This window comes from Balaenoptera borealis (assembly GCF_965194805.1).
Source record: "Balaenoptera borealis genome assembly, chromosome: 2".
Taxonomy (NCBI): Eukaryota; Metazoa; Chordata; class Mammalia; order Artiodactyla; family Balaenopteridae; genus Balaenoptera; species Balaenoptera borealis.
In genome coordinates this window covers 173,812,273-173,838,796 of record NC_138867.1, presented here as the reverse complement: position 1 = coordinate 173,838,796, position 26,524 = coordinate 173,812,273, and the positions used below count along the sequence as shown (strand labels likewise).

Here is a 26,524-nt window from a genome sequence, read left to right as displayed (position 1 = left end):
TCATAACAAATGACCACAAATGTGGGGGGCAGGGAGCTTAAAATGACAGAAATTTATTCTCTCACAATCTGGAGGCCAGAAGTCTGAAATCAAGGTATCAGCAGGGTCGCACTCCTTCCTAGCTTTCTCAGGGCGAATCTTCATTGTCTTCTCCAGCTTCTGGGGTCTCCAGGTATTCCTTGGCTTGTGGCTGCACCCCCCCAGTCTCTGCCTCTGTTGTCATAGCATCTTCTTCTCCTTTTCTATTTGTGTCAAATCTTCCTCTGCCTGTCTCTTGATAAGGACTCTTGGGATTACATTTCAGGCCCGCTTTGATAATCCAGGACAGTCTTCCAGTTGAAGATCCTTAGATAAATCATGTCGACTGAAAAAAAAATGCACAACCTAAAAGTTGAGAGTTATGTTTTATTTGGTGGACATTCTTAGGACTTCAAGCCTGGGAGACAGCATCTCAAATAACACAGAGAGACTGCTCCAAAGAGGAAAGGGGGAAGCCAGGATATATAGATAGGAGTTTTTGCAACAAAGACCATGTAGTAAGAATATCAAAAGACTACTGTTAAAGAAAACCAGATATCTTAAGTTAAGGAATTTATTGCTTTCCTATGTATGGGAAGATGCAAGAGTTTGGGCTCACTGAAATTATTCCTTTGATATGTACCTCAGCTATCTGGGGCCAGTATCCTGTGCTTTCTCATCCTGAGTCCCCTCAGGGTGCATCGTTGCGGGTGGCCGCAGTGGTTGACTGCTTGATGGCAGGCATCCTGTTTCCCTCCTGAGTTTCCTCAGAGCTCACCATCCGGGAGGCTGTAATGTGATGGTTCGATGGCTGCAACATCCTTTGTTTACTGGCACGGCAGGCAATATTGTTTCACTCACGAGCGGAAGATCAGGAGAAGGATTTATTATGACTTGCAGCTAGTAAGGGGAACACCAGGGACCTTTCCCAAAGCAGTGTCTCCCCGAACGGCAAAACTGGGGACGTTTTAAGCTCAGGGTACATGCATATTCATAAAGGGGCTTGAGCAGAGGAGAATTCAGCATAGAATTGGGGCAGAGGTCCACAGAGTCCAAGTTTTAGCTGATTGAAGTCAGGAGGGCCCACATCATCATTCTACCCTCCACTTGGGTAGGGGTCTTAGTTCCTGCAGAACTCAAAGATATATTATATGTATATCCCTTGAGGAGGAGCTAGGACTCTTTTTTATCACTGGACTATTGTTTCTTGACTGCTTTTCCATTATTCCTGCATTCCCTCACTTCCCTTAAGATCATTGATTACTGAGATGTGTTCAAGGACAAGCATTGCAGCCAGGCTTAGATCACAAAATGGCTTAGGCCAAAATGGTTTCTCTTATGTCAAGAAAGCCATTGCTGGTTCTCTTTCTCTGGGGACCCACTAACCTATCTGCTTACTTTAATATAATTATCTCCATGGTACAACCACCAGGACCCCTTTAAGGGCTCGGCATGCCTCACCCAGGGTCACAGATCTAAGTGCCCAAGCCAAGATCTGAACCTATACTCCCCACACCCCTCTCTCCTCCAGGCCCTCGTAGGTGACCAGTACGGCCCCCGTCCCGTCCCCTCGCTGATCGAGGAAAAGGAGTGGGAGGCGCTGGAAGCTCAGCTGAGCTCCAGGCCACGTGACCTGGAGCTGGCGGCACGACGCTTCCGGACAGATGAGAACGCCGTGCCCCCCACCTACCTGCTGCAGACCCTGGGCAGCGGGGAGGCCCGTGGGCCCGAGGAGGCCACCCTGACCTCTGCACTGCGCTCTGGTGCCCGGGATGCCCGCAGGCTGGGCCTCATCACCCAGGAGAAGCGGCACCGCTACCACCGGTCAGGTGAGGCTGCCGGGACTCCCCTTGCGGGTCCCCAGGAAACATCCACCCGTTTAAAATCCACATCACTTTTTGTCCAAACGCCACAGTCTGCATTTCTATAAATGCCAAACCAGCCTAGCTCCCGGAGCCCTAGTTCTGAGAAAGATGATTTTTCTGATCCAAGAGAGTTAAGTCAAGTCCTGGTTAATTTCAGTCTCTTAGGATTCTTCTCTCCTCCCCTGGCTGCTTTCCTTTTCCCAGGCAGGCTCCTGGCTTTGGGGGACGTGTACTACGATGACCCCATCCCCGTTTGCCTGGGACTGAGCCACTCCCACGATGCTGGACTTTTAGGGCCAAACCCAGGACAGTTCCAGGAAAACTGGAAGAGTGGGTCACCCTGTGTTAGTCGAGAGCCGGCCCCTGCTAAGGAGTCGTCCTTCATCGATGTACCTGCCTCTGAGGTGAAAACTGAGGCAGAGGAAGAAGTCTCTTTTGCCCAAGCGGGAGAATAGGGATTCCCCCCTGTGACTGTAAGTCCACCACCCAGCTCCCAGCTGGTCCCTTACCTCTCACCCCTGGCCTTGTCCTCTGCCCTTTCCATCCTCCGCACTGGCTACCAGAAAGATTTTTCTAAAAATGCAGTGTGATCAAGCCATTGCCCCACTGCAGGCTGTCAGCAAGAGATAGGTTCTTCTTATTATTTATGAGTTAGTAATGTCAGCTTATGGATTATTAGTATGTCAATTTACATCACCCAAACTATTAAATATATGAGTTTATATCACCCACACTATTAAGTGTATGAATTTATATCACCCACAGTATTAAATATATGAATTTATATCGCCCACACTATTGAATGTATGAATTTATATCACCCACACTATTGAATGTATGAATTTATATCACCCACACTATTAAGTGTATGAATTTATATTACCCACACTATTAAGTATATGAATTTATATTACCCACAGTATTAAATATATGAATTTATATTACCCACATTATAAAATATATGAATTCATTTTATCAACATATTAAATATATTGATTTAAAGATATTGAACATAGTGATATTTATTAATAGTATTTTAATTTTATTAAAATATATGATTATTATCTATTATATATATACATTCTAGTAAAGACATGCCAATTTTTAAAATTTTTATTTGAGGATAATTTTAGATGAACAAAAAAGTTACAACATTATAAAGCTACAAAGATAGTGTAGAGTTCCCGAATGCTCTTCACCCAGCTTCCCGTAATGCTAACATCTTACGTGACCGAGGTACATTTGCCAGAACTCAGAAATGAACATTGGTGTTTAATATTGGTGCATGACTAGTAACTAGACTCCAGACTTTATTTGGATTTCCTCAGTTCTCCCATCAATGTCTTTCTGTCCCAGGATCCCACATTGTATTTAGTCCTTTGTCTCCTTAGGCTACTCTGATCTGTAACAGTTTTTCATGACCTTGTTTTTCATGACCTTGACTGATTTGAGGAGTTCTGGCCAGGTCTTTTGTAGAATGTCCCTCAATCTGGGCTTGGCTGGTATTTTCTCATGATTAAATTGGGATTATAGGTTTTGGGGAGGAAAACTGCAGAGGTAAAGTTCCCTCCCCATCCCATCGCATCAGGGTTACCTGAGGCCTACTTGACATCACAGGTGATCCTAACCTTGACCCTTTGGTCAAGGCTAGTAATGACATACCAATTTTTTTTTTTTTTTTTGTCCCCACTGTGCGGCATGCGGAACTTCCCTGACCAGGGAACTTCCCTGACCAGTTCCCTGCATTGGAAGCACAGAGTATTGACCACTGTACCACCAGGAAAGTCCTGACATATCAATTTTGAATACACGTTTATATGGATATAATGTTAAGGCTACTGTTTCTTGTGCACTTACCATGTTGCTATTGCTTGCTCTATGACACAAAGCCAAGTGAGCTAATTGCTCTCATAGAGATGTCTGACATCAGGACCGTAATCAGTGTCTGGGCCCAAGTATGGGATGGGCCTGGATTTACATCTCAGCCCTGCCCCTTTCCAGCCGTATTGACTTTTGGCAGCTTGGACTCTCTTTTCCTCATCTGTAAAATGGAACTAGTCAGAGGTAGTACCTAATGGAGCCATTATAGGGATCTAAAGGGTCTTGGCCCGGCCGTGATCTCATTCAACAATGAGATCTCTAAGCAATCATGTCAAACCTCGCCCATTAAGAAGTCCCACTTGAAAGAACAAATAGAAACTCCTTGGCATCAGCAGAAAGCACAAACAGTTGTGGAGTTCAGGGGCACGTCATGGACGGCATCTTCAGAGCATATTATTTTCCAGGCACCTTGCTCAACTTTTTTTTTTTTTAATTTTTATCTTGAAATAGAGATTCATAGGAAATTGCCAAAAGAAAAAAAAAAAAAAAAAAGGAGGAAGAGGTATCCTTTACCCATTTTCCCCCAAAGGTAACATCTTGCAAAACTAGAGTGCAATAGTATTATACAACCAGGAAGTGGATATTGTTACAATCCAGAGAGAGCACACTTGTACAGACACCATTTGTGTGTGTGTGTGTGTGTGTGTGTGTATGTTTGTCTCGCCCATTTCCTTCTCTGCAATTTTCTCACCTGTGTAGCTTAGAGTAACCACCGTGGTCAATACACAGGACTGTTCCCTCACTGCAAGGATCCCCCCGCTGTCCCTTTAGAGCAGCATTCACTGCTCCCCACAAACCCCAGCACTGGTAAACATTAACCCATCTCCATCTCATTTATTTTGTTATTTCAACCATATCATAGAAGATAAGATCACAGACTGTAAACTTTTGAGTTTAGTTTTGTTCCTTCAGCATAAGGTGCTCAGCTTTTCACAAGCATTATTTCACAGAAAATCTTCACAACAGCCCCTTCAAGGTTGGTCTAATACACCCATGTTACAAGGGAGGAAACAGAGACTCAGAGAGGTGCAGTGATTTGCCTAAGGTCACACAGCCTGCTGGTGGCAGAACAGATGGTCTTGGATTGGTTCATGCCAAAATGTGTCCAAGAAGGATCCCGTTTGGGGACTGTTAGTTGCCTTCATCTCTGACCTTCACTCATGGGGCTGAGGGGCATGTGAGGTCAGTCTAAGGAGGACTTTTGAGTGGTTCTTGTCTTTGGCTCTGATACTGAGTCCTGTCTCCAAGGGCCTGACTCGCTCAGCTAGAGAGCTGGGATCCTCTGCTGAGCCCAGGGAGGCTTCAAAAATAACTCCTCAAGTCTGACTGCTATTTCAAAACAGTGGCCTCCAGGGAGAAGTCAGTGTGAGCTCTTGGCTCTGGAAAATACAGGTCCTCAGGGCAGCTGCTGCATGCTCTGGGACAGGGGTCAGCAAACCATGGCCCAAGGACAAAACCTGGCCCACTGCTTGTTTTTGTAAATAAAGTTTTACTGGAACACACTGGAGTGCATTCGTTTGCATGTTGTCTGTGGTTATGCCAGGTGACTCTGGAACACATTAAGCTTGAGACCCAATGTTTCCATCCCTGGAATGTGTCTCCCAAGTGTTCCCATTCGAGCCAACTGATGACATAATGCTGACCACACTCACTTCCCGTCTCCTCCACTTTTGCAGTTATCAAGGGGGAAATAGAACGGGGCCTGCTGAGCTCAACAGACGGGGACCAGGGGGCGACCGTCTTCCTGAGAGATACCCAAGACCTCAACAAACACATCCTGGAGGTCTGTGCCCTCAAGATGGTGGACCAGCTTGCAGCCGGTTGCCTGGACACAGATGCCCAGAACCTTCTCAGCAGCCTCCAGGAGCGCATCGCTGACATGCAGCCCGGAGTTCTCAAGGCCCACCACCTGGCATGGAGCCGAGACCTGATGGACCCCCCAAACAAGGCTCATGGCCGGTACCCGAAGGAGCTGGGGGAGCAGTTTGTGGCCAGGGCTAACCATCAGGTCCTCGAGTGCCTCCAGAAACTGGAGGCAGGCAGGCAGGAGTTAGCATGGCTCTATCAGGAGATCCGCCACCACCTGGGACTCAGTGCCGAGGCCCCCCGGACCTTCTGTGGGCGCCAGGAGCTCCTAACCCAGCTGGGGCAGCGGCTCCAGCAGAGCGACGGCCACCCCCACCCACCCCTGGTGCTTTTTGGACCCCCGGGCATCGGAAAGACTGCTCTGATGTGCAAGCTGGCTGAGCAAATGCCAGGGCTGCTTGGCCACAAGACAGGGACCGTTCTGCGGCTTCTGGGGACGTCACAGATGAGCTCCGACGCCCGAGGCCTGCACCAGAGCATCTGCTTCCAGATGTGTCTGGCCTACGGGCTACCCCTGCCCCCTGCCCAGGTCTTGGAGGCCCACACCAGGGTGGTCCAGTTTTTCCACACCCTCCTCCACACCGTCTCCTGCCGAAACTTTGAGTCCCTCGTGATCCTGCTGGATTCAGTGGATGAGGTAGACTCTGTCCACCGTGCTCGGAGGGTCCCCCGGCTGCCTCCCAAGTGCCCCCCCGAGGGTCCACCTCATCCTCTCGGTCTGCTCAGGACAGCGGGGGGTTTTAGACGCTATGCGGCAGGTGCTCACGGACCCAGGTGCTTACTGGGAGGTGAAACCCCTCTCTGGAAACCAAGGGCAAGAGATGGTTCAGCTCCTGCTGGCCGCCTCGAGGAGGACACTCAGCCTGATGCAGAGGGACCTGCTCTGGGCCAGCCTCCCGGAGTGTGGGCACCTGGGGCGGCTGAGGCTGGCCTTCGAGGAGGCCCCGGAAATGGGCCTCCACTGCTAAGGAAGCGATGCACCAGCTGTGTGCCCGCCTGGAGCAGACACATGGGCCGCTCCTGGTGGCCCGAGTGCTGGGCTACATTGTGTCTTCCCGGTGAGTCTCTGTTGTTTTCACTCTTTTTTGAATTGAGATAGAACACATGCATTCTTCTCCAAGGGCAGCCATAACAAAATCACAAAGTGGGGGGCTCAGAACAATGGAAATCTATTCTCTCGTGGTTCTGGAGGCCAGAGTCTGAAATCAAGGTGTCAGCTGAACCACACTGCCTCCGGAGGCCCTAAAGGAGAATCCGTTCTAGGCCTTTTTCTTAGTTTCTGGTGTTACTGGCAACCCTCAACATTCCTTGGCTTGTGGACGCATCACTCCAATCTCCACCTCTGACCACCTTGTGGTCTTCTCCCTGTGTGTCTCTCTGTCTGAATTTCTCTCTTCTTGGAAAGACATCACTCATTGGATTAGGGCCCACTGCATCCAGTATTGTTACTGACCAGGGCTCTTGGCCTTCTTAATCAACAGAAATTGATAAGAGGCCAGAAAAGAAATTCAGGCAAGGCTTTATTGGGGCCCCTGATGCAGCAGAGGGGAGGGAGAACAGGTAACAGTTTCCCCTGCTTGCTCGCTCCCTGAGGGGGGAGTGAGCTGGTTCCTTATATAGGATGAAGGTAGGGGCAGGTCCAGGGATCGAGCCAGAGGGGTGGCTTAGGTTTTTTGCCCACAGCTCTGGTGGGGCTGTGTGCAGGGGGCATGCTCAGTACCCTGCTTTTGCTCCCGGCTCTTCAGAAGTGGCAACTGGGTTTTTGGTCTTTTTGTATCTTGTCCATAATTTTCCCAACTGTGCATGCACGCAGTTCTTTTTAGTCCCTTATAGTTTCTTTGTATTTTGTTGCTGGAAGAGACATTTGTCCAGGTGCAAGCACTGCAGCAAAGGGTCCCAGGTCCCAGGTCCCCGCCTGTCTCTGTATGACCTCATCTTAACTCGACTACTTCCCCAAAGACTGGTTTCAAACAAGGTCACATTCACAGCTTCCCCATGGGTACGAATTTTGGGGAACACTATTCAACCCAGTCCAATTCGTATCATAATTTTCACTCTTTTAAAGTGTATAGTTCAGCAGCATTTAGTACATTCACAGTGTTATGCAACCACTATCTATCTCCAGAACAATTCCTCACCCCACAAGGAGACCCCATCCCCATCAGCAGTAACTCCCCTTCCCCGACCTCCAGCCCCTGGCAACCACGAATCTGTCTCCATGCATTTGTCTAGAGTATTTCTTCAGCAAACATTTTACTTAGAGATACTTTCAAATTATAGACTAGAGGAAGAACTCCCATAGTGCAAAAATAGTGCCAAGAACTCCCATAGAGCAGAATTTTTCAGCCTTGGTGCTATTGACATTTGGGGCTAGATCATCCTTTGCAGTGTGTAGGGCCATCCTGTGTACTGTAGGATGTTGAACAGTATCCCTGGCCTCTACCCACTAGATGCTGGTAGTATCCCCCAGCTGGGACGACCAAAAGTGTCTCAGGACATTGCCAAGTGTCCCTTGAAGGCAGGATAAGTCCTCGTTGAGAAATACTGCCATACTCCTTCCCCCCACAATCACCAATTTGCCATATTAGCTTTCTCTCTCTCCCTTTGCCTTTTTCCCTCTCTCCCTTTCCTATCTCTCCTTTCCTTCCTTCCTACATCCCTCCCTCCATCTCTCTCTCTCCCCTCCCTCTCTCTCTCTTTCTTTATTTCTTTCCATTTTTCTATCTATCTATCATCTATCTATCTATCTATCTATCTATCTATCTATCTATCTATCTATCTATCATCTCTCTATCCATTCATCTATCTGTCTCTGTCTATCCACACACACACCCACAAACAAAATTTCTCCCTGAACCATTTGAGAATTCATTACAGGCATCATTCCTTTTCACCCTTAAATACATCACATATATCCTAAGAACAAAGGCAATCAGAACCCCACATCACCACAAGACAATTTTAAAACTCAGGAAATGTATCATAAATGCAATAATATTATTTAATACACAGTTTATACTCAAAATTTACCAACTGTCTCAAAAATGTCCTTTATAGCTGTCCCCTCCCCTTGCCCCCATCCCAGGATCCAATCCAGGATAACGTGTTGCATTTAGCTGTCAAGTTTCTTTGGCCTCCTTTAATCTGGAGTGTTCCACTCTCTGTCTTTGTCTTTTTGAAGAGTGCAGACCAGCTCTTCTGTAGCTCAGCACTCCTTAACCCTCAATTGGTATATGTATCTCAGGTCTTGTTTTTGAATAAAGACTCTGATTCAGCAGGTCTGGGATCTTGTGTTTCTCCCAGGCTCCCTGGCGACGTTTGATGCTACTGGTCCAGGGAACACACCTGGGGGTGGAGGGGAGTCGGTACACTGTCATCTGGGTTGATCTGATGTCTCCTCATGATGACATTCAGGTTAAACTTGGATGATGTTCGATCCTTCTTGGGCATTTTTCTCCTACCGCAAATTTGCAACATACCCCTTTGTGATTAATAAGCAATGTGTGTGGATACCTCAGAAAAATCTTTCTGAAGCAAACTTCTCTGAAGAATTGAACACAAGCATGGGTCTACAGTTAATTCCAGGCTTTGTAGCATGGGAATTGACAAAAAGCAATAGGAAAACCCAATTCCAATGTGTTTATAGAGTTTAAGGAATGAAGGTTTAAATGCAATTGCTGAACAAACTCCGATAAACCAGGGTCATGATGGTCAGAGATGCCAGGTGTGGATGGTGAGTCAGAAATAATGAGCAGGAGAGAGGTGTGTGCTCACCACAGGCACCCAGCATCCCATGGGAGGGTGGGACAGAGGCCAATTAGCAGGCACACCGAGCAACAAAGCTTTACCTTAATGCAGACAGCCATCAGGAGACACTCATGCTCATCATTAGAAATGCTGGACAATGCACCTTTCCTCTTCTCAGCTTGGGGGGCAGTTTTCTCTTTTGGACCTTTGTCTTTTGCCACAAATCAAGGTGGCAGCGACCAGCCCAGTAAGTGGGCTTTTTATTTGTTTGTTTATTTGCCAGGAACAGAAATCCACTCACACTATCGCATTAGAAATAAGGGCTTTATGCCATGGCCATGGGAGAAACTCAAGGGATGCAGGGCTACCCCATAGCCAACTCCAGGGAGGGGTATCCCAGGTTTCATGTTGTACCCCAGATTTTGTGATTGATGCCCACAGCATGGAGGCCTGGCCTGGACTCTACAAGAGCACAGAGATAGACCAGGGAATGTTCCAGAATAAAAGGGTGGGCCATCAGGCCAACCTGATGAAGTCTACATGGAAGGTGGGGTTGTCATGGGAACCAGAAAGCCACAGAATCAGGGAAGTTTCTCATCCCCTCTCCCTCTGGGTCCTCTCTACACACTGGCTTCTGTTCTAGACTCTTCCTTTCTCCTCTGTAAGTGTAGCTTGCCTGCCACATCTTCTGTTGGCATCATGGGCTCCCATTTTGGAGACCTGGTGCCATCATACTGGCTCTTTCTTGAGTCCTGGTTGCAAAATCTGGGGAGATACACATCAATTGGCCTTCTTGGCCCCATGTCTGGTCCAGTTAGTAAAGCTGGGGGCCTCCTGGGGTGGAGGACCACCCTCCTTCAGTGCCTGGTAGGGGAGGTGGTCTTTGGAGGGTGACTCTAGGGGAAGTGATTTTGGTATGTCCTGTTGCATGAAAATATGTTATGTTTACACACAGAGTTGACCTAGAGTGATGGTTGAGAGCCTGGCTCTCAGAGCAGATCTGAGTACTTCTTGGCCAGTTGTTCTTACCTAGGGAGATTCTGTACCCCCCCCCCCCAGGTGGACACTTAACAATGGAGACATTTTGGTTGTCATGACTGGGGGATGGGGTGCTACTGGGATCTAGTGGATGGAAACCAGGGATGCTGCCCAACACCCTATAGTTCACAGGACCCTCCCCCCACCAGAGGCTCATGGTGCCCCAATTGTCAGTAGTGCTGAGGGTGCGAAACCCTGGCTCAGCATGAAAGATACTGTCTGGCTAGCTCTCTATCCAGCTACCATAATGCCTATCTATCCATCCATTCATCTATTTATCTACCTCATCTATCTATAATCTATCATATCTATCTATCTATAATCTATCATATTCGTCTGTCCATTCATACATGCATCTGTGTACACCTATCTATAAGCTATCATCTATCTATCTGTCTATCTATCTATCTCTCATCTATCTATCTATCTATCATGCTGGTGACACCTAGTGGGTGGAGGCCAGAGATGCTGCTAAACATCTTACAAAGTACAGGACAATCCCCACAACAAAGAACGATCCAACCCTTAGTGTCGACAGTGGGAGGCCGAGAAATGCTGTGTTAGGCATGCATTGTGGGCTTTCCGAGCCCCCTCTGTACAGAGGGGTAGCTGGGAGAGTGTCTGTTCTGTATGGCTGCTGGAAGGAATCACAAGATCATGCTTGCCAAGGGACATCACTGGCCAGGATCCCTCAGCCAGGATCAAACACAGGGCTGTGTGACCTAACACACAGAGTTTGGTCTGCAGTGCAGGCAAGGTGGGTCCCATGTGGGGGGGCAGATGAGGTCTTGGGTCCACATTGTCAAAGGGATGTCTTTGGGGATGGAGGAGGGCTCTTAACCTAGTGGTTCAGCTGTCTGTGGGCACATTCCCCAGTCCTTCCAGCACCGTCCAATAGAATGCTGGTGACGAGGGCAATGCTCTGTATCTCATTGTCCAATGTGGTAACTACAAGCTGCAGCGGCAGTTGAACACTTGAAAGGCAGCTTATGCAATCCAGAAACTGGATTTTAAATTCTATTAATTTTTAACTTTAAATGCCCATGTGTGGCTGGTGACTACTACATTGGACATCATAGCTCTAGACTTGAGACACAAAATCTTCAAGAGCAGGGATGGAATTGAATTCCTCTTCCCCTGGCCATTCAGGGACATGAATACACAAACCTCAGTTTCCCCATCTGACAAATGGAGGAAGGCTTTCTGCTCTGCCTCCCTTCAGCTGAGTTTGGAGACTCACCTGCAAACTTGGATGAGGAGGTGCAAAGAGGTACAGGTCCTAATATTGAGCTGAGCAGGTTTAGGGAGGACAAGAAAATGGCACCGGCCCAGGATTGTTCACAGATCTTCACCTGCTCTTACGTCCCTTTGGAGTCTCCTTCCCCCTATTGTAGACTCCTGCTATTGAAGCCTAGACAGACAAGGTTGAGGCACGCCCCCAGGCAGGGGGTTGTCAGTGTTGAGCACAGATGGTATGACATATGATCTCACTTATGTGAAATGTCCAGAATTGTCAAATCCACAAAAAGTAGATTAGTGGTTGCCAGTGGCTAAGAGGGGGCAGGTGTCGCAAACATGGTGGTACCTCATGACTGTGTCTAGCAAAGTCTCTTGCCCCCAAACCTGCTCCAACAGAGGATTCCCCATTCTTTTTTTTTTAATTTTTAAATTTAAATTTATTATTTATTTATCTTTTTTGCTGCACTGGGTCTTCGTTGCTGCCCGCGGACTTTTCTCTTGTTGCGGCGAGAAAGGGCTACTCTTTGTTGCATTGAGCAGCCTTCTCATTGTGGTGGCTTCTCTTCTTGCGCAACATGGGCTCTAGGCGTACAGGCTTCAGTAGTTGTGGCTCATGGGCTCAGTAGTTGTGGCTCACGGGCCTAGTTGCTCCGCGGCATGTGGGATCTTCCCAGACCAGGGCTCGAACCCGTGCCCCCTGCATTGGCAGGCAGATTCTCAACCACTGCACCATCAGGGAAGCCCCCCTGTTCCTTTTTTTAAATAGAAGTATAGTTAATTTACAATTTTGTGTTAGTTTCAAGTATACAGCAAAGTGATTCAGTTATATATATATATATATATATATATATGTATTATTTTTCAGATCCTTTTCCATTATGGGTTATTATTAGGTGTAATTCCCTGTGCTATACAGTAACTCCATATTGTTTATCAAATGTTCCTTTTTAAAGTAAATTTCTTTAAGGAATAAAAGTAAGATGGGCCGATTGAGAGATAAATAATAGGTAACAAATAGTGGTCAGCTAAGCCAGCAAGCATCTGAAAGGTGGTTTAGGGTGGTCTGGCATTGGGGAACCGCCTCCTAGAAGGCCAGTGACCACCTCTGAGCTCGCCCAGTGTCCCCTCTCTGCAGACAGCTGGCCGAGGTGGTCCGAGAGCGTTACCTGTCCTGGCCCGAGAAAGCCAAGAGTCACGGAGTCTTGGCCGACTTCTTCTCAGGGAGCTGGAGCCAGGGGACCAAGAAACTCATCACCCTGCCACTTGTGGGGAAACCCCTGAACCTGGACCGCAAGGTGAGGTGCCCAGGGCCCCCTGCTCCCCACTTGGAGCCTCCTAGCTGCTGCACCCACAAGGCAGGGACCACACGCCTCCTTCTGTCCATCATTTCCACCCAAAACTCCCTCCTGACTGCCTTCTCTTCTCTACCCGTGGAGGGTTAGGTGGCATCTCCGCCGCTGAGCATTAGTTGGAGGGTGGCGAGCAGCAGATGAGGACTATGCAACCCTCCTGCCCAACTTTCCAGAGGAGAAAACACAATCACAACATTCAGAAGCATATCCCCAAAGTCATGGCGTCCCAGAATTTTAATTCCCTACGCTTCGATTCCTCCTGAGACACACCAGTTTCCTCTCTGTTTTGTGTGTGTGTGTGTGTGTGTGTGTGTATGCGGGGGTGGGGTGGGGTGGGATTTGACGTTTTCCTTTGTGAATTCCCTGGAACAATCCAATTTCCAGTTATTGGTACCCCCAAAGCATTGCTCATTTTAAAAATAACACTTATTTTGTTTTCCACTTAGGACAGTAGTGTGTAATTGTTGGAGAACACAGAGAGGATCAAACAGTAAAATAAAACTGCCTACAATTCCCCCTTTTGGGAAGATCTGCTCCTATACTCCCTCCCCCGGGTCACTCACTATTCACACATTTCTTTCCAGTCTTTCTTTTGTTCCAGGGAGCTCTAAGACTTGGGGTCTTTAGCTTGCAAGTCACTACCTCTTTTTTTTTTTTTTTTGCCTCTCAAACACCCTCAAGGCTCAGCTCAAATGCCTCTTCCTTCAGGAAATCTTCCGTGATTTCCTTCCTTCTTGATTACTTGTTTTGTTTTTGTTTTTTTTTTTTTTTTGGCTGTGCCTCGAGGCTTGTGGGACCTTAGTTCCCAGACCAGGGATCAAACCCATGTCCCCTGCAGTGGAAGCTCAGAGTCCTAACCACTGGACTGCCAGCGAAGTCCCTTGATTACTTGTTCTTTACTCCATGCTCTCTTCACTCTGAGGCAGAACTCAGACTTTTCAAAAGAAACTTTTAGTTTCAGAATCATTTTAGATTTCCAGACAAGTTGCCACGAGTATACAGAGAGTTCCCGTGGACACTTCTTTTAAATTCCCCTGTTGTTAACATCTTGCGTAACTGTAGCACAGTGATTTCAACTAGGAGATACACTTTTAAGTAGTGGTTATAGTTTGATTTTTCTTTTTTCTTTGTCTCCCCTCCTGGACAGGGGAGGCCAAAGGCTGGGCCAGGCCTGATTCTTTCTCGATGCTTCCCTTTCTCCTCTCCGGTACCTCACAGATCCTCTCCTGTGGACCCAGAACCCCTGCAGGCTCAGCCACATCCTCTGTTTGGGATGTGGTTTGACGCCCTTCCTGGTCTCCTAGTCTCAGGATCTCCTGCTCCAGTCCGTCTTTCATGGTCAGATGCTTCTGACCATCCAATCTGATCATGCTTCTCCTCTAACACCTCCCATGGCTCCCCAGTGCCCTCTGTCTCCAGTCCAACCTCCTCAGTGCCTTTGTGATCTACTCTCTACAACCTCCCTAGCCTCATTCCCCGCCATGATCCCCCACTCTGTCTTATAATTCAGCCCTTCCTAAACTCTTGTCCTGCTCTCTCCCACCTCCCGGCCTTTGCACATGGCAGTCCCTCGCTATGAAATGCCAATGGTTCCGACACACTTCACCAGACAGGCTTCTATTTATCCCGTGAGACCCAGTTTCAATGCCCCTTGGATCCTGAGCCCCAAGCCCCTCCTCTCCCAGCCCAGCCTGTGGGTGGAGGATGGTGTGGGCCATCTCTGTCTGAAATTGTGTCCCCATCCCCACACCCTCCAGCATCACCTGGTGCCTTGCCTGGCCCATGTTTGTGGAGTGAATGAATGAGCTTGTGTCGTAGTGGCCTGGCCGCCAGCCCCCTCCTCCTCTGCAGGTGGCCCCTCAGACCCTGTGGTTCTCAGACACGGTTGCAAACCTGCGGAAGCTGAAGGAGTTACCCTACCACCTGGTCCACTCAGGCCGCATCGAGGAGCTGCAGTGGGAGGTGCCGAGTAAGGACCAGACCCATCTCGGAGGGGGTTGAGCAGGTCCCCAACCCTCTGCGGTGCTCCTGCCTTCCAGAGCCTGACAAGGGGGAAGGGGGAAGGGGGAAGTTCAAAATCCTTGGCTCCTTTTAAGGCACTGGTTCTCATCAGGGGCGGTTCTGCGCCACTATCCCCTGCCCCACCGAGGGGACACTAGGTGATGTCTGGAGATATTTTGGTTGTCATGAATGGGGGAGGCATGCTGCTGGCATCTAGGGCTTGTTGATAGTGCAAAGGGCAAGAAACTGCCTTAGAATGAGAGAGGCCCTGTCTATCTATCTGTCAATCTATCATCTACCATCTCTATCTCTATTTATCTACCATATATAGTTGTCTGTTTATCTATCTATCCTCTATCTACCTATCTATCTATCTATCACCTACCTATCCACATCTATCTATAATCTATCATATCTATCATCTCTTCCTCTCTCTCTCTCTATATATATAAATATAAAATCTCATCTGTCATATCTATCTCTCTACCATCTGTATCTATCACCCTTATATCCATCCATCTAAATGTATCATAATTATCTACTTGCCTACCTATAATTTCTATCTCTCTATCTGCCATCTATATCTATCATCTTTATATCTATCCATCCATCTCTCTATCAATCTTTTATCTCTATCTCTATTTATCTACCATCTATGTCTGCCTATCTATCCATCCATCATCTATCTGTCTATCTATCTCTCCATCCATCCATCCATTCATTCATCCATCCATTTATTCATTCCTATGATTCTCAACCAGGGGTGATTCTGCTTCCCAAGGGACACTTGTCAATGTTTATATTTTTGATTATTGTGACTGCAGAGGAGTTACTGGCATCTAGTGGATGGAGACCAGCGACACTGCTCTATACACCCTACATGACGGCCCCACCACAGAGTATGACCCGGCCCCAAATGTCAGCATGGCTGAGAGTGAGAGCCCTTGGGAGAAATGGGGAGGTGAGAACCCACCTCCCAGGATGAGCTGGAAGGAGACGCATGCTCCCCACAGCACCGCCTCTTCTCCCCAGAGGCAGCATGAACTGGATTTCCTGCCGGGGCATCTCCGGGGGCATTGAGGGTCTGTTGGATGACTTTGACCTGTGCGCCCCTCACGTGGACTGTCCTGAGGTCAGCCTGGTCCGGGAAGCCCTCCAGCTGTGCCGCCGGGCAGTGGAGCTCCGAGGCATGGGTGAGTCGGGCTGACCGGGCTGGGTCGGGGGGAGGGGTGGTCCACTTTGCACTGACTTCTAGAAACCGACTCTCCTCATCGAGCCGCCAGATGGATTTGCATTAGCTCATACACCTTTCCTGTCTACAGCTGAGGGGTTTCTCCCAGCTCCAGCTTCTAGAACTTTGAACTGAAACTGGGAGAGCTTAGGAGTGAAAACTACCAAGGCAGAGCTGATCCCCTCACCAGGACGGCCCAACATCTTATTCTATTTTTTTTAATTTTTATTTGTTTTTATTTATTTTTTGGCCATGCCGCGCGGCTTGTGGGATCTTAGCTGCCCAATCAGGGATCAAACCTGGGCCCTCGGCAGTAAGGGCGTGGAGTCCTAACCACGGGAATGCCAGGGAATTCCCCCAGCATCTTATTCTAGAAAGGGCCACATAGGAGATATTTCAGGCAAAATCGAGGAAATTATGTTGACACAATATAACGAGAGATAAAACATGTTCCCACAGATTTTTTATTCGTGAAATTCAAAATACAATGATAATAACTGAGCACGACTTTTAAAAAATATTTATTTGGTTGCACTGGGTCTTAGTTGCAGCACGCAGGCTCCTTAGTTGTGGCATGCATGCGGGATCTAGTTCCCAGACCAGGGATCAAACCTGGGCCCCCTTCATTGGGAGCACAGAGTCTTAACCACTGCACCACCAAGGAAGTCCTGAACACAACTTTTTTGTAAGTCAGTTCTACTCACGAGAAAGATGAGGGGAACTCTTGTTCAGGGGGATAACATTTTGCTCAGTTGGGGTTCAAAGTTGGTATTTCCTGTCATCCCACCAATTACAAACATTGATCCAAAAACATTAATGTATTTTACAAAAACCATTCTTAGCTCTCAGGACAAATCGTTCAGCTGGATTTGGCCCACATTCTGCCCTAGAACTTTAAGAATCTCTGAATCCTCAGTTGATACTCTGTCCAGGATGGTGTTTCGTTTGTTTGCATTTTTTAAAATTGTGGCAAAATACACATAACATAAAATTAACCATTTTAATTGTACAGTTCAGTGGCATTAAGTACACTCACACTGTTGTGCAACCATCACCACCATCCGTCTCCAGAACTTGATCATCTTTTCAAACTGAAATTCTGTCCCCATTAAACACTCACTCCCCATCCCCCATCCCCCAGCCCCTGGCACCCACCCTTCTACTTCTGTCTCTATGAATTTGACCACTCCAGGCACCTCATATAAGTGGAATCATGCAGTATTTGTCCTTTTTGTGTCTGGCTTATTTCTCTTAACATAATGTCCCCAAGGTTCATCCATGTTGTAGCGTGTGTTAGAATATCTTTCCTTTTTAAGGCTGAATAACATTCCATTGTGTGGAAGGACCACATTTTGCTCATCCATTCATCCATCAATGGACACTTCGTTTGTCTTTACCTTTTGGCAATTGTGAATTGCTGCTGTGAATATGGGTGTACAAGTATCTTTTCGAGACCTTGTTTTCAATTCTTCTGGATATATACCCAGGTGTAGAATTGCTCAATCATCTGATAATTCTGTGGTTAATTTTTGAGGAACTGCCAGGCCATTTTCCACAGTGGCTGGACCATTTCACATTCCCACCAACAGTGCATAAAAGTTCTAGTTTCTCTGCATCTTCTCCAACACGTGTTATTTTCTGATTAAAAAAATATATAGCCATCCTAATGAGTGTGAAGTGACCAGGATGGTTTTTTATCATATATTTCCAAGCTGGTTCTTTTTTTTTTTCGCCACACCACGTGGCTTGTGGTATCTTAGTTCCCCGACCAGGGATACCCGGGCCCCAGCAGTGAAGCTTGGAGTCCTAACCACTGGACTGCCAGGGAATTCCCATCCCAGCTGGTTTTGATTTGAGGGTTTTTACAAGGGGTTTTATAAAGGTGCTTAATTCCTATATCCCTTCCGTGGCTTGCTCAGACCTGACAACTGTTGCTTGTCCGAGAAGCCTGTCTGGCCACCACTGACGCTGGACACCCCTGGCCACCACACCCCTGCATATTTCATCATTGCATGTTGTTTCCATCTATCTTAACTCTTAGTTATTATTTCTGCTGGCTTTCTTTTGCATCATCTGTCTGCCTCTGCTCCCTGCCAAATGTCCACCCCTACTACATGGACCAGTCCAAGAGTACGGATTTTGAGTCCCACCATACTGATTCAAATCTGGGCTCTGCCACTTACTGGCAGTGTGACCTTGCAAGCCCCTAACTACCCCCACCCCTCCCCCATCCTCACTCCCGCCTTGCAGCCTTCAGTTTTCCCATCTGCAAAATGGGGATGTTGGTCGACCCTCCCACCTAGGGCTGCTGGGAAAGTTTTGCTAGTGAATTCATGCAGAGCCTGTTCCCATGGAACCATCCAAGGATCCCGTTATGGTCATGTGACAGCACCAATGTTTTGACGTGAACGGCCTTGGAGAAGCCATTTCTGTCCCGAGCCTCTGCTTCCCTCATCAGCAAAATGTGGGATAGAACTAAAGTGTGTCTAGGATCCCACCCAAGTGGGAGATTCTGGTGCCCATGATCAGTTACACCTTTCTCCTACATTCACGCTCGCCAGCAGTTTTAAACATCGAAGGGAGTGATTTCCCAGGAAAATAGCCTTGGGCTTACATGCCCAGTTTAAGGGAAGATTTAAAAGCCCAAATCACAGTACGTTCTTTGCAGTGTTTCTTGATTGACAACCTGTGGCTGCCCAGAACAAGGAGGAGGTGTAGGAATGAATGTCCCCACCGGATGGCGCAGCTGAGCAACCATGCGCTCTCACTACACTCGAGTACTGTACAGCCAGCTCCTGAAAGCCCGTTGGTATTCCCTATTTCTCCCATTGCCTCAGACTCCAGGATGACTTGGTGTGGTGCCATTTCTGTCCCTGTTTTTATTTAAAAGACTGATATTTTGTTCATCATGGATGGGGGGGGGCGGGAGCATCAGTTTTGATTTTTTAAAATATTGCATTAAAAGAGTACTTATCTTGATGGTTGAGTTTGTTGGCACCACTTTAACTTTTGTACCCGTGGTGAGTGGGGCACTTGCCCCTGATCCTGGCCCTGCCCCATTCCACCCACCAGCAAACCCAGGCACAGGGCATTGCCACCATTGCCCCAGGCTCCACAGTTAGGATGATCCAACAACAGGGACAAAATGAACTGTCTACCTTCACTGTCCCTGGTCTTCACTTGGCATTGGAATCAAACTTTGGGGGTCAGATCCCTGCCTCTTACTGGCTGTGTGACCTTGCGTAAGTTGCTTAACTTCTTCATACCTGAATTTTCCCTGTTATACGCTTGGGCACTTGGGATAATAATGATGATACCTCTGTGTGGTAGGCAGAAAAATCTGCCCCTCACCTCCCCACCCCCTGCCAAGATATAGTCACTTCTTAATCCCTGGAACCTATGACTATTACTTTATATGGCAAAAAAAAAAAAAAATGTGATTAAGTTTCTTGGGATGGAGAGTTTATCCTGGATTATCTAGGTGGGCCCAAAATGCAATCACAAGTGTCCTAATAAGAAGAAAGCAGAGGGAGATTTGAAACAGAAAAAGGAAAAATGCAGAGACACACAGATGTGAAGACAGAGGCAGAAACTGGGATGATGTGCTGCTATACTGCTGGTGGGAATGTCAGTTGGTGCAGCCACTGTGGAAAACAGCATGGGACTTTCTCAAAAAAACTAAAAACTAGAACTACCATATGACCCAGTAATTCCATTCCTGGGTAAAAAAACAAAACAAAAACACTAATTCGAAAAGATACATGTGCCCCAATGTTCCTAACAGCATTATTTACAATTGCCAACGTATGGAAGCAACCTAAAAGCCCATCAACAGATGAATGGATAAAGAAGATGTGGTATATGTATACAATGGAATACTACTCAGCCATAAAAAAGAACTAAATTTTGCCATTTACAGCAACATGGATGGACTTGGAGGGCATTAGTCTAAAGGAAATAAGTTAGAGAAATACAACTATTGTATGATATCACTTGTATGTGGAATCTAAAAAATACAACATACTAGTGAATATAACAAAAAAGAAGCAGACGCACAGATACAGAGAAAAAACTAATAGTTACCAGTGGGGAGAGGGAATGGTAGAGGGGCAAAATAAGGGTGGGGGAAGGGGAGGTACAAATTATTGGGTGTAAGATAGGCTTCAAAGATGTATTGTACAACACGGGGAATATAGTCAATATTTTGTAATAACTATAAGTGGAGTGTAACATTTTAAAATTGTATAAACAATTAAAAATTAAAAAAGAGATTGCAGTGATGTGGTCACAAGCCAAGGAACGCCTGAAGCCCCCAGAAGCTGGAAGAGGCAAGGAAACATCCTCCCCCAGAGCCTCTGGAGGGAGCACAACCTTGCCGACACCTTGATTTCGGACTCCTGGCCTCCACAACTGTGAGAGAAGAAAGTTCTGTTGTTTGAAGCCCCCCAGGTTGTCGTGTTATAGCAGCCATGGGACACTAACCCACTCAGTAACTATGAAGTGCTGGAGAAATGATCATTATTTCTCTAAGAGACACTTGTTGGGTGCCTGGCGCTCAGAACATAGCAATGAACAAGACAGGCATCCTCCCTGCTATCTGGAAACCCAAGGTCTAAGGTAGGAGAGGGGGAAACCACCTGGTGCACTTGAAGTAGGGGCAAGTGTGTGTGTAGCACAGAAAAGGAGGCAGGAGGGGGGCTCCACCCAGGGAAGCAGGGCCCCTCCCCTTAACCAGCATCTCCTCTGTTGCAGAGAGAAGCATCCTGTATACAGAACTCCTGGCCAGACTCTATTTCTTCGCCACCTCACATCCGGCGCTGGTGGGACAGCTATGCCAACAGGCACGGAGCTGGTTCTGGATGTGCCCACACCCTGTGCTGGTGCCCCTCGGAGGATCCCTCCATCCCCCGGGAGGACCCCTCCGGGCAACCCTCACCAGCTGTCACAAAGGTGCATCTCCCAAGCGTAGCCAAAATCCAGCCAGGCCCCTACCTGCCTTGGGGCAGCGGACTGCAGGTGTTTGGGGCTGCTCTCTGGGTCTCCCCTCTGCCAGCTGGGAAGCCCCAAGGGTGCCATCAGGACCTGGCCCTGCTGTCTCATGCTGACTCGGCTCCCTCTGCCCCCCAGGGACTGCAGATTACTAGTGTAAATACTGCTAATGAGCCCAGAGCGAGGGCATGCCAACTGCCTCTGGGGTCTCATCTCTAAGAGTTCGGTGCCCGTCTTATAGATAGCTTCTGCGATTTACAGCTTCGTGCTAGTAAGTCTGGAAACTAGGAACTGGTGCCTGATTGGCCCCTGAGAGGCTGGTGGAACTTGTAGGTTCTCCCTGGGACACCAGAATGTCAGAAGGACAAGAGGATTTAGTTCTCTCCATCCATTTTTCATCCATCCTTCTTTCCTTCCTTCCTTCCTTCCATCCAGCTATCCATCTGTCTGTTCATCCCTCCACCCATCCCTCCGTCCATTCATCCTTCCACCCTTCCTTCCATCTATCCATCTGTATGTCCCTCCATCCTTCCTCCCTCCTTTATTCCTTCCTTCCTTCCCATCCATCCATCCATTCATCCATTCACCCATCAGTTGTCCGTATTTCCAATAGTCACCCTTCCTTCCACCCTTCTATCCTCACCACTTACCTTCCATTTCCCCCAATTTGCCGTCTTCTATCCACTCGCTTACCCCTTCACCCATTCACACACTCAGCCAACTCACCCACCCATCTATCAAATAAGTCATCCATTTACCCATCTAACACCCACACATTCACTCACCCACTCATCTAACCAGCCATCTATCTGTCCACTTATCCACCAGTTCACCTCCATTCATCCATCCCTTTATCTGCCCACCCATAATCTCTCACATTAATCACTGAATACAGTTAGCTTTGGTTCAAATGCCAGTTATTGTGACTCAGGCCATTTTTGTGCCACATAGCCTTGTAGGGAAAGCTACACTCCCAAGGCACAGAGCTTCCAAATCAGAAATTCTAAGAGATGTTAAGGACAATGCATGGAAGAATTGATTTAGGGACATCTACTAGAATGCTGTGTTGAGAAGGATTCTGAGACTGAATCTGGTTTAATAGTCTATTAGTTACGATACAAGTTCTGATGCTGTAACAAAGGCCAAAGTAGCAGTGGCTTAAATAAAACAGGAGTTCATTTCTCTCACACACAATAGTCCAGGCATAAGAAAAGGTAATATGGTATCTCCAGGGTGTCAGGGACCCAAACTCTTCAAATTTGTTGCTATGCCATTTTCAATGTGAGGTTTCCATTTAATGGCCCAAAATAGCTGCTCCAGCTCTTATCATCAAAATGGCATTCCAGCCAGTGGGAAGAGGGAAGGAGAAGTAGATGGCAGGCCCCTTCCCTTCAAAGGCATGGCCTTGAAGCAGAACTTACCACTTCTGCTCCTGTCTCACTGGTGAGAACTTGGCCATCTTCGACCGTAAGGGAGCTTGGAGAAAATGGTCTTTGTGTAACCATGTACTCACCTAAAACCTGTGGACTGTGGGTTTTATTACTAAAGGAAGCATGATAGAATGGCTATTGGGGAAGACAAATCACAGAGAGTGCGGTGATTGATTAGTGATGTCTGCCACAGCATAGGCAAAGGAAGTTATAGTTCAGAGTGAATTTTTTCTTTTTCTCATCTCAGTAGGGAAATGTTTTGTGTTTCAGACCCACTGTGCCAGTTGTACGAGCTCTAGTCATGTTGAAGTTGAGAAAGTTCCTACGCACTCTGGGCTTCAGTTTCTTCATTTTTAAAATGAGAAGTTTGAGTTCACATTTCCAAGGTCACACAGTGAGTGAGTGATCCCCCCCCACCACAAAAAAAAAAGGGAAAAAAAGAAGGAAAGAAAAAATCTCATCGCTTCATGCCCTGTCCCAATGAGGTAGAAACACAATTCTGGATTCTCAGACCTGGACTGGCTCCGATTTCAGCACCTCCCCCATCACCTTACAAATGAGGAAACTGAGGCACAGAGCAGGAAGAGGACTTAATCAGGGCATTCAGAAAGTCTGGTCTCCTGATATTCGGACTGATGTTTTCTCCAGTGTAACTTGGTCCCTCTCTGTCTTCAGCGATGATCCAATCAGGATCCACCCAGCAGAGAGCCTTGGGCTGTGTTTGCTCAAACTATTGGCAAATATTTTTTTCTTTGGGGCACCAGCCCTTCTTTTCCCACACAGATCGACCTCAAAGAGAAGTCGAAAGCAGGGTTCTCATCCTCAGCCAATATAATTCCATTCCTGAGTCTTCTCCAACTGTGCACTCAACCATGCATCACTGACATTTGCGGCTGGATCCTTCTCTGGGGTGGGGCCATCGTGTGCACTGCAGGATGTTGAACAGCATCCCTGCCTCCACCCATCAGATGCCAATAGCATCCTGGTCCCCAGCTGTAACAACCAAAAATGTCTCCAGACATTTCCCAGTGTGCCCTGGGGGGCAGAATCGCCGCTGGTAAGAACCGCTGAACTAGAGACACTTATGACTGAGGAGTGGTTTAGTCCATTTTCCTACTTCAGATCAACATAAACATTTCAGCCCAGAGTCTGCATCTGGCATCTGACAGCGCTGGCTTTGAAATCCTGGCTCTGCCACTTCTAGGTGTGTGACTCTGGACAAGGAACTGACTCTGTCTGTGCCCCAGTTTCCTTATCTGTGAAGTGGGGGGCCCATTAGAGTACCTCATGGCTGAGCACTCAGACACATGAGCTCTTGTTTCTGTGTGGCTGCAGGCATCACTGCCATGGCATGGAGCCTGGAAGAGAAGCTGCTGGTGGTTGGCACCCAGGAGGTCATGGTAGCTGTGTGGGATATGGAAGAACAGCAGGTGATCCACATCCTACCTGGACACACAGGTGAGGCTCAGGAAGTGGGGTTTATGATCAGCTTTCTCCTAGAGTCCCACAGCAATCAGTCAGTCCCCTGGGGCCCCTTCACTACCAATTCATTTCTCTGTATTAAAACTCTGGCCTTTGTTCCTGCATCAGCTAGCTATAGCCACATAACAAAACACCCCAAACAGGAATATAAATTGGTGCAGCCACTGTGGAGAATAGTATGGAGGTTCCTCAAAAAACTAAAAATAAAGTTGCCATATGATCCAGCAGTCCTCCTCCTGGGCATATATCTGGACAAAACTATAATTTGAAAAGATACATGCACCCATATGTTCATAGCAGCAGTATTTAAAATAGCCAAGACTTGGAAACAACCTACATGTTCATTGACAGATGAATGGACAAAGAAGATGTGGTATATATATATATATATATATATATATATATATATATATATATACACAATGGAATATTACTCAGCCATAAAAAAGAATGACATAATGCCATTTGCACCTACATGGATGGCCCTAGAGATGATCATACTAAGTGAAGTAAGGCAGAAAGAGAAAGACAAATACCATATGATATCATTTATACGTGGAATATAAAATATGACACAAATGAACTTATCTACAAAACAGAAACAGACTCACAGACATAGAGAACAGACTTGTGGTTGCCAAGGGGAAGGGGGGCAGGGGAGGGTTGGATGGGGAATTTGGGACCAGCAGATGCAAACTATTATATATGGGATGGATAAACAACAAGGTCCTATTGTATAGCACAGGGAAGTATATTCAATATCCTGTAATAAACCATAATGGAAAAGAATATGAAAAAGAAAAAACAAAACCCACCCCAAACAGAGTAGCTTCAAACAATAGCTGTTTATTTAGCTCACCTCTGTGACTGGGCAATTCAGGCTGGGCTCAGCCAGGCAGCTCTTCTGGTCTCAGCCAGGCTTGCTCATGCATATGAGTCAGTTATGGGGCGTCTGGGAGCTGGCTGGTTCAGGACCTTCTTAGCTGAGACAACTCAACTCTGCTCCTCATGATCTCTCATCCTCCAGCAGGTGAGCCTGGGCAGAGGCAGGGTCTCAAGAGGGCAAGCAGAAATGTGCAAGGTCTCTGAAGGCCTGGAACTGGCCTTGGAACTGGCACCCCTTCACGTTCTATTGGCCAAAGGAAGTCCCAAGAACAATCCAAAATCAATGGGTAGGGAAATTGGTTTCATCTCTTGATGGGAGGAGCAAAGTCACACTGCACAAGGTATAGATCTTGGAGGGTAAAGGATTGTGGTCATTTATGCAATTTGTCTACCACAGTCGCTCAGAGCCTAAGTCACGTTTTCATTTCTACAAAACCATCACAGCTATGGTTGATTCATTCCAACAATTATTGAGTGCTTACTGTGTACCAGGCCCTGATCTGAGGCTGAAGAGAGATCAGGGCCGAAACTCTGGTAAGGGGAGTGAGGCCCACCCCGTGGGTGTAAAATTTAGGAGCATCCCAAAGTTAAAAAAAACTTGGTCATCATGATAATATTTCAATGCCATGTGTTTATTTTTTATTTATTTATTTTGTTTTGGCCATGCCACACAGCATGCGGGATCTTAGTTCCCCAACCAGGGATCAAACCCATGCCCCCTGCAGTGGAGGCATGGAGTCTTAACCACTGGACCACTGGGGAAGTCCCGAATGCAATTATTTATTTATTTATTTATTTATTTATTTATTTATTTATTTATTGGCTGCATTGGGTCTTAGTTGCAGCACGCAGGACCTTTCGTTTCGGAGCACGGGCTCTTCCTTGCAGTGCATGGGCTTTTCTCTAGTTGTAGCACACAGGCTCCAGAGCATGTGGGCTCATTAGTTGCGGCGCGCGAGCTTTAGTTGCCCCGCGGCATGTGGGATCTTAGTTCCCTGACCAGGGATCAAACCAGCGTCGCCTGCATTGCAGGACGGATTCTTAACCACTGTGGAAAGTCCTGCAAATGTAATTTTTAAAAATGTTTTTAAAAATCAAAAAATTAATGCAAGACAATCCACGATGAATAAATATCAACCTGTCTTAAAGACAGGATGAGTAATAGTGCTGTGCCAGTCCATCCTGGAGAGAGAGGCAAAAGGAAAACTCAGCAATTCGGTACCTCCTTAAACTTTGCACCCGAGATAAGTGCCTTACTTGCCTCACCCTGATCCCGGCCCTGAGTCAGATCCATGTATTTGAGAAGGGAAGCCGGACAAAAATGTAGTTACAAATTGCAATAAGTGTAATGAGGAAAACAGCGTGTCATGAGCTACAATAACCAAAGTGACTGACTTAGGGCAGTTAGGGAAAGGATTTCTCTGAGCAGGGACACTCAGCCAAGATACAAAGGCTAAGAATAAGTGTGCAAAGGGCAGGAGGGTAGAGCATCCCAGGTGT

The 26,524-nt window shown here is 47.1% G+C and overlaps 1 protein-coding gene across 1 annotated transcript in view; it reads left to right on the top strand.

Annotated features, from left to right (window-relative positions):
- Positions 1-1,549: 1,549 nt before the first annotated feature.
- Positions 1,550-26,524, top strand: part of NWD1 (NACHT and WD repeat domain containing 1) — a 62,128-nt gene continuing 37,153 nt past the window's right edge. The window contains 9 exon segments of the mRNA XM_082380559.1: positions 1,550-1,847; positions 5,441-6,318; positions 6,320-6,574; positions 6,576-6,688; positions 12,790-12,949; positions 14,858-14,975; positions 16,042-16,200; positions 20,991-21,188; positions 23,993-24,115. Coding sequence (XP_082236685.1) covers positions 5,563-6,318; positions 6,320-6,574; positions 6,576-6,688; positions 12,790-12,949; positions 14,858-14,975; positions 16,042-16,200; positions 20,991-21,188; positions 23,993-24,115 — 1,882 coding nt within the window. The 5' untranslated portion in view covers positions 1,550-1,847; positions 5,441-5,562.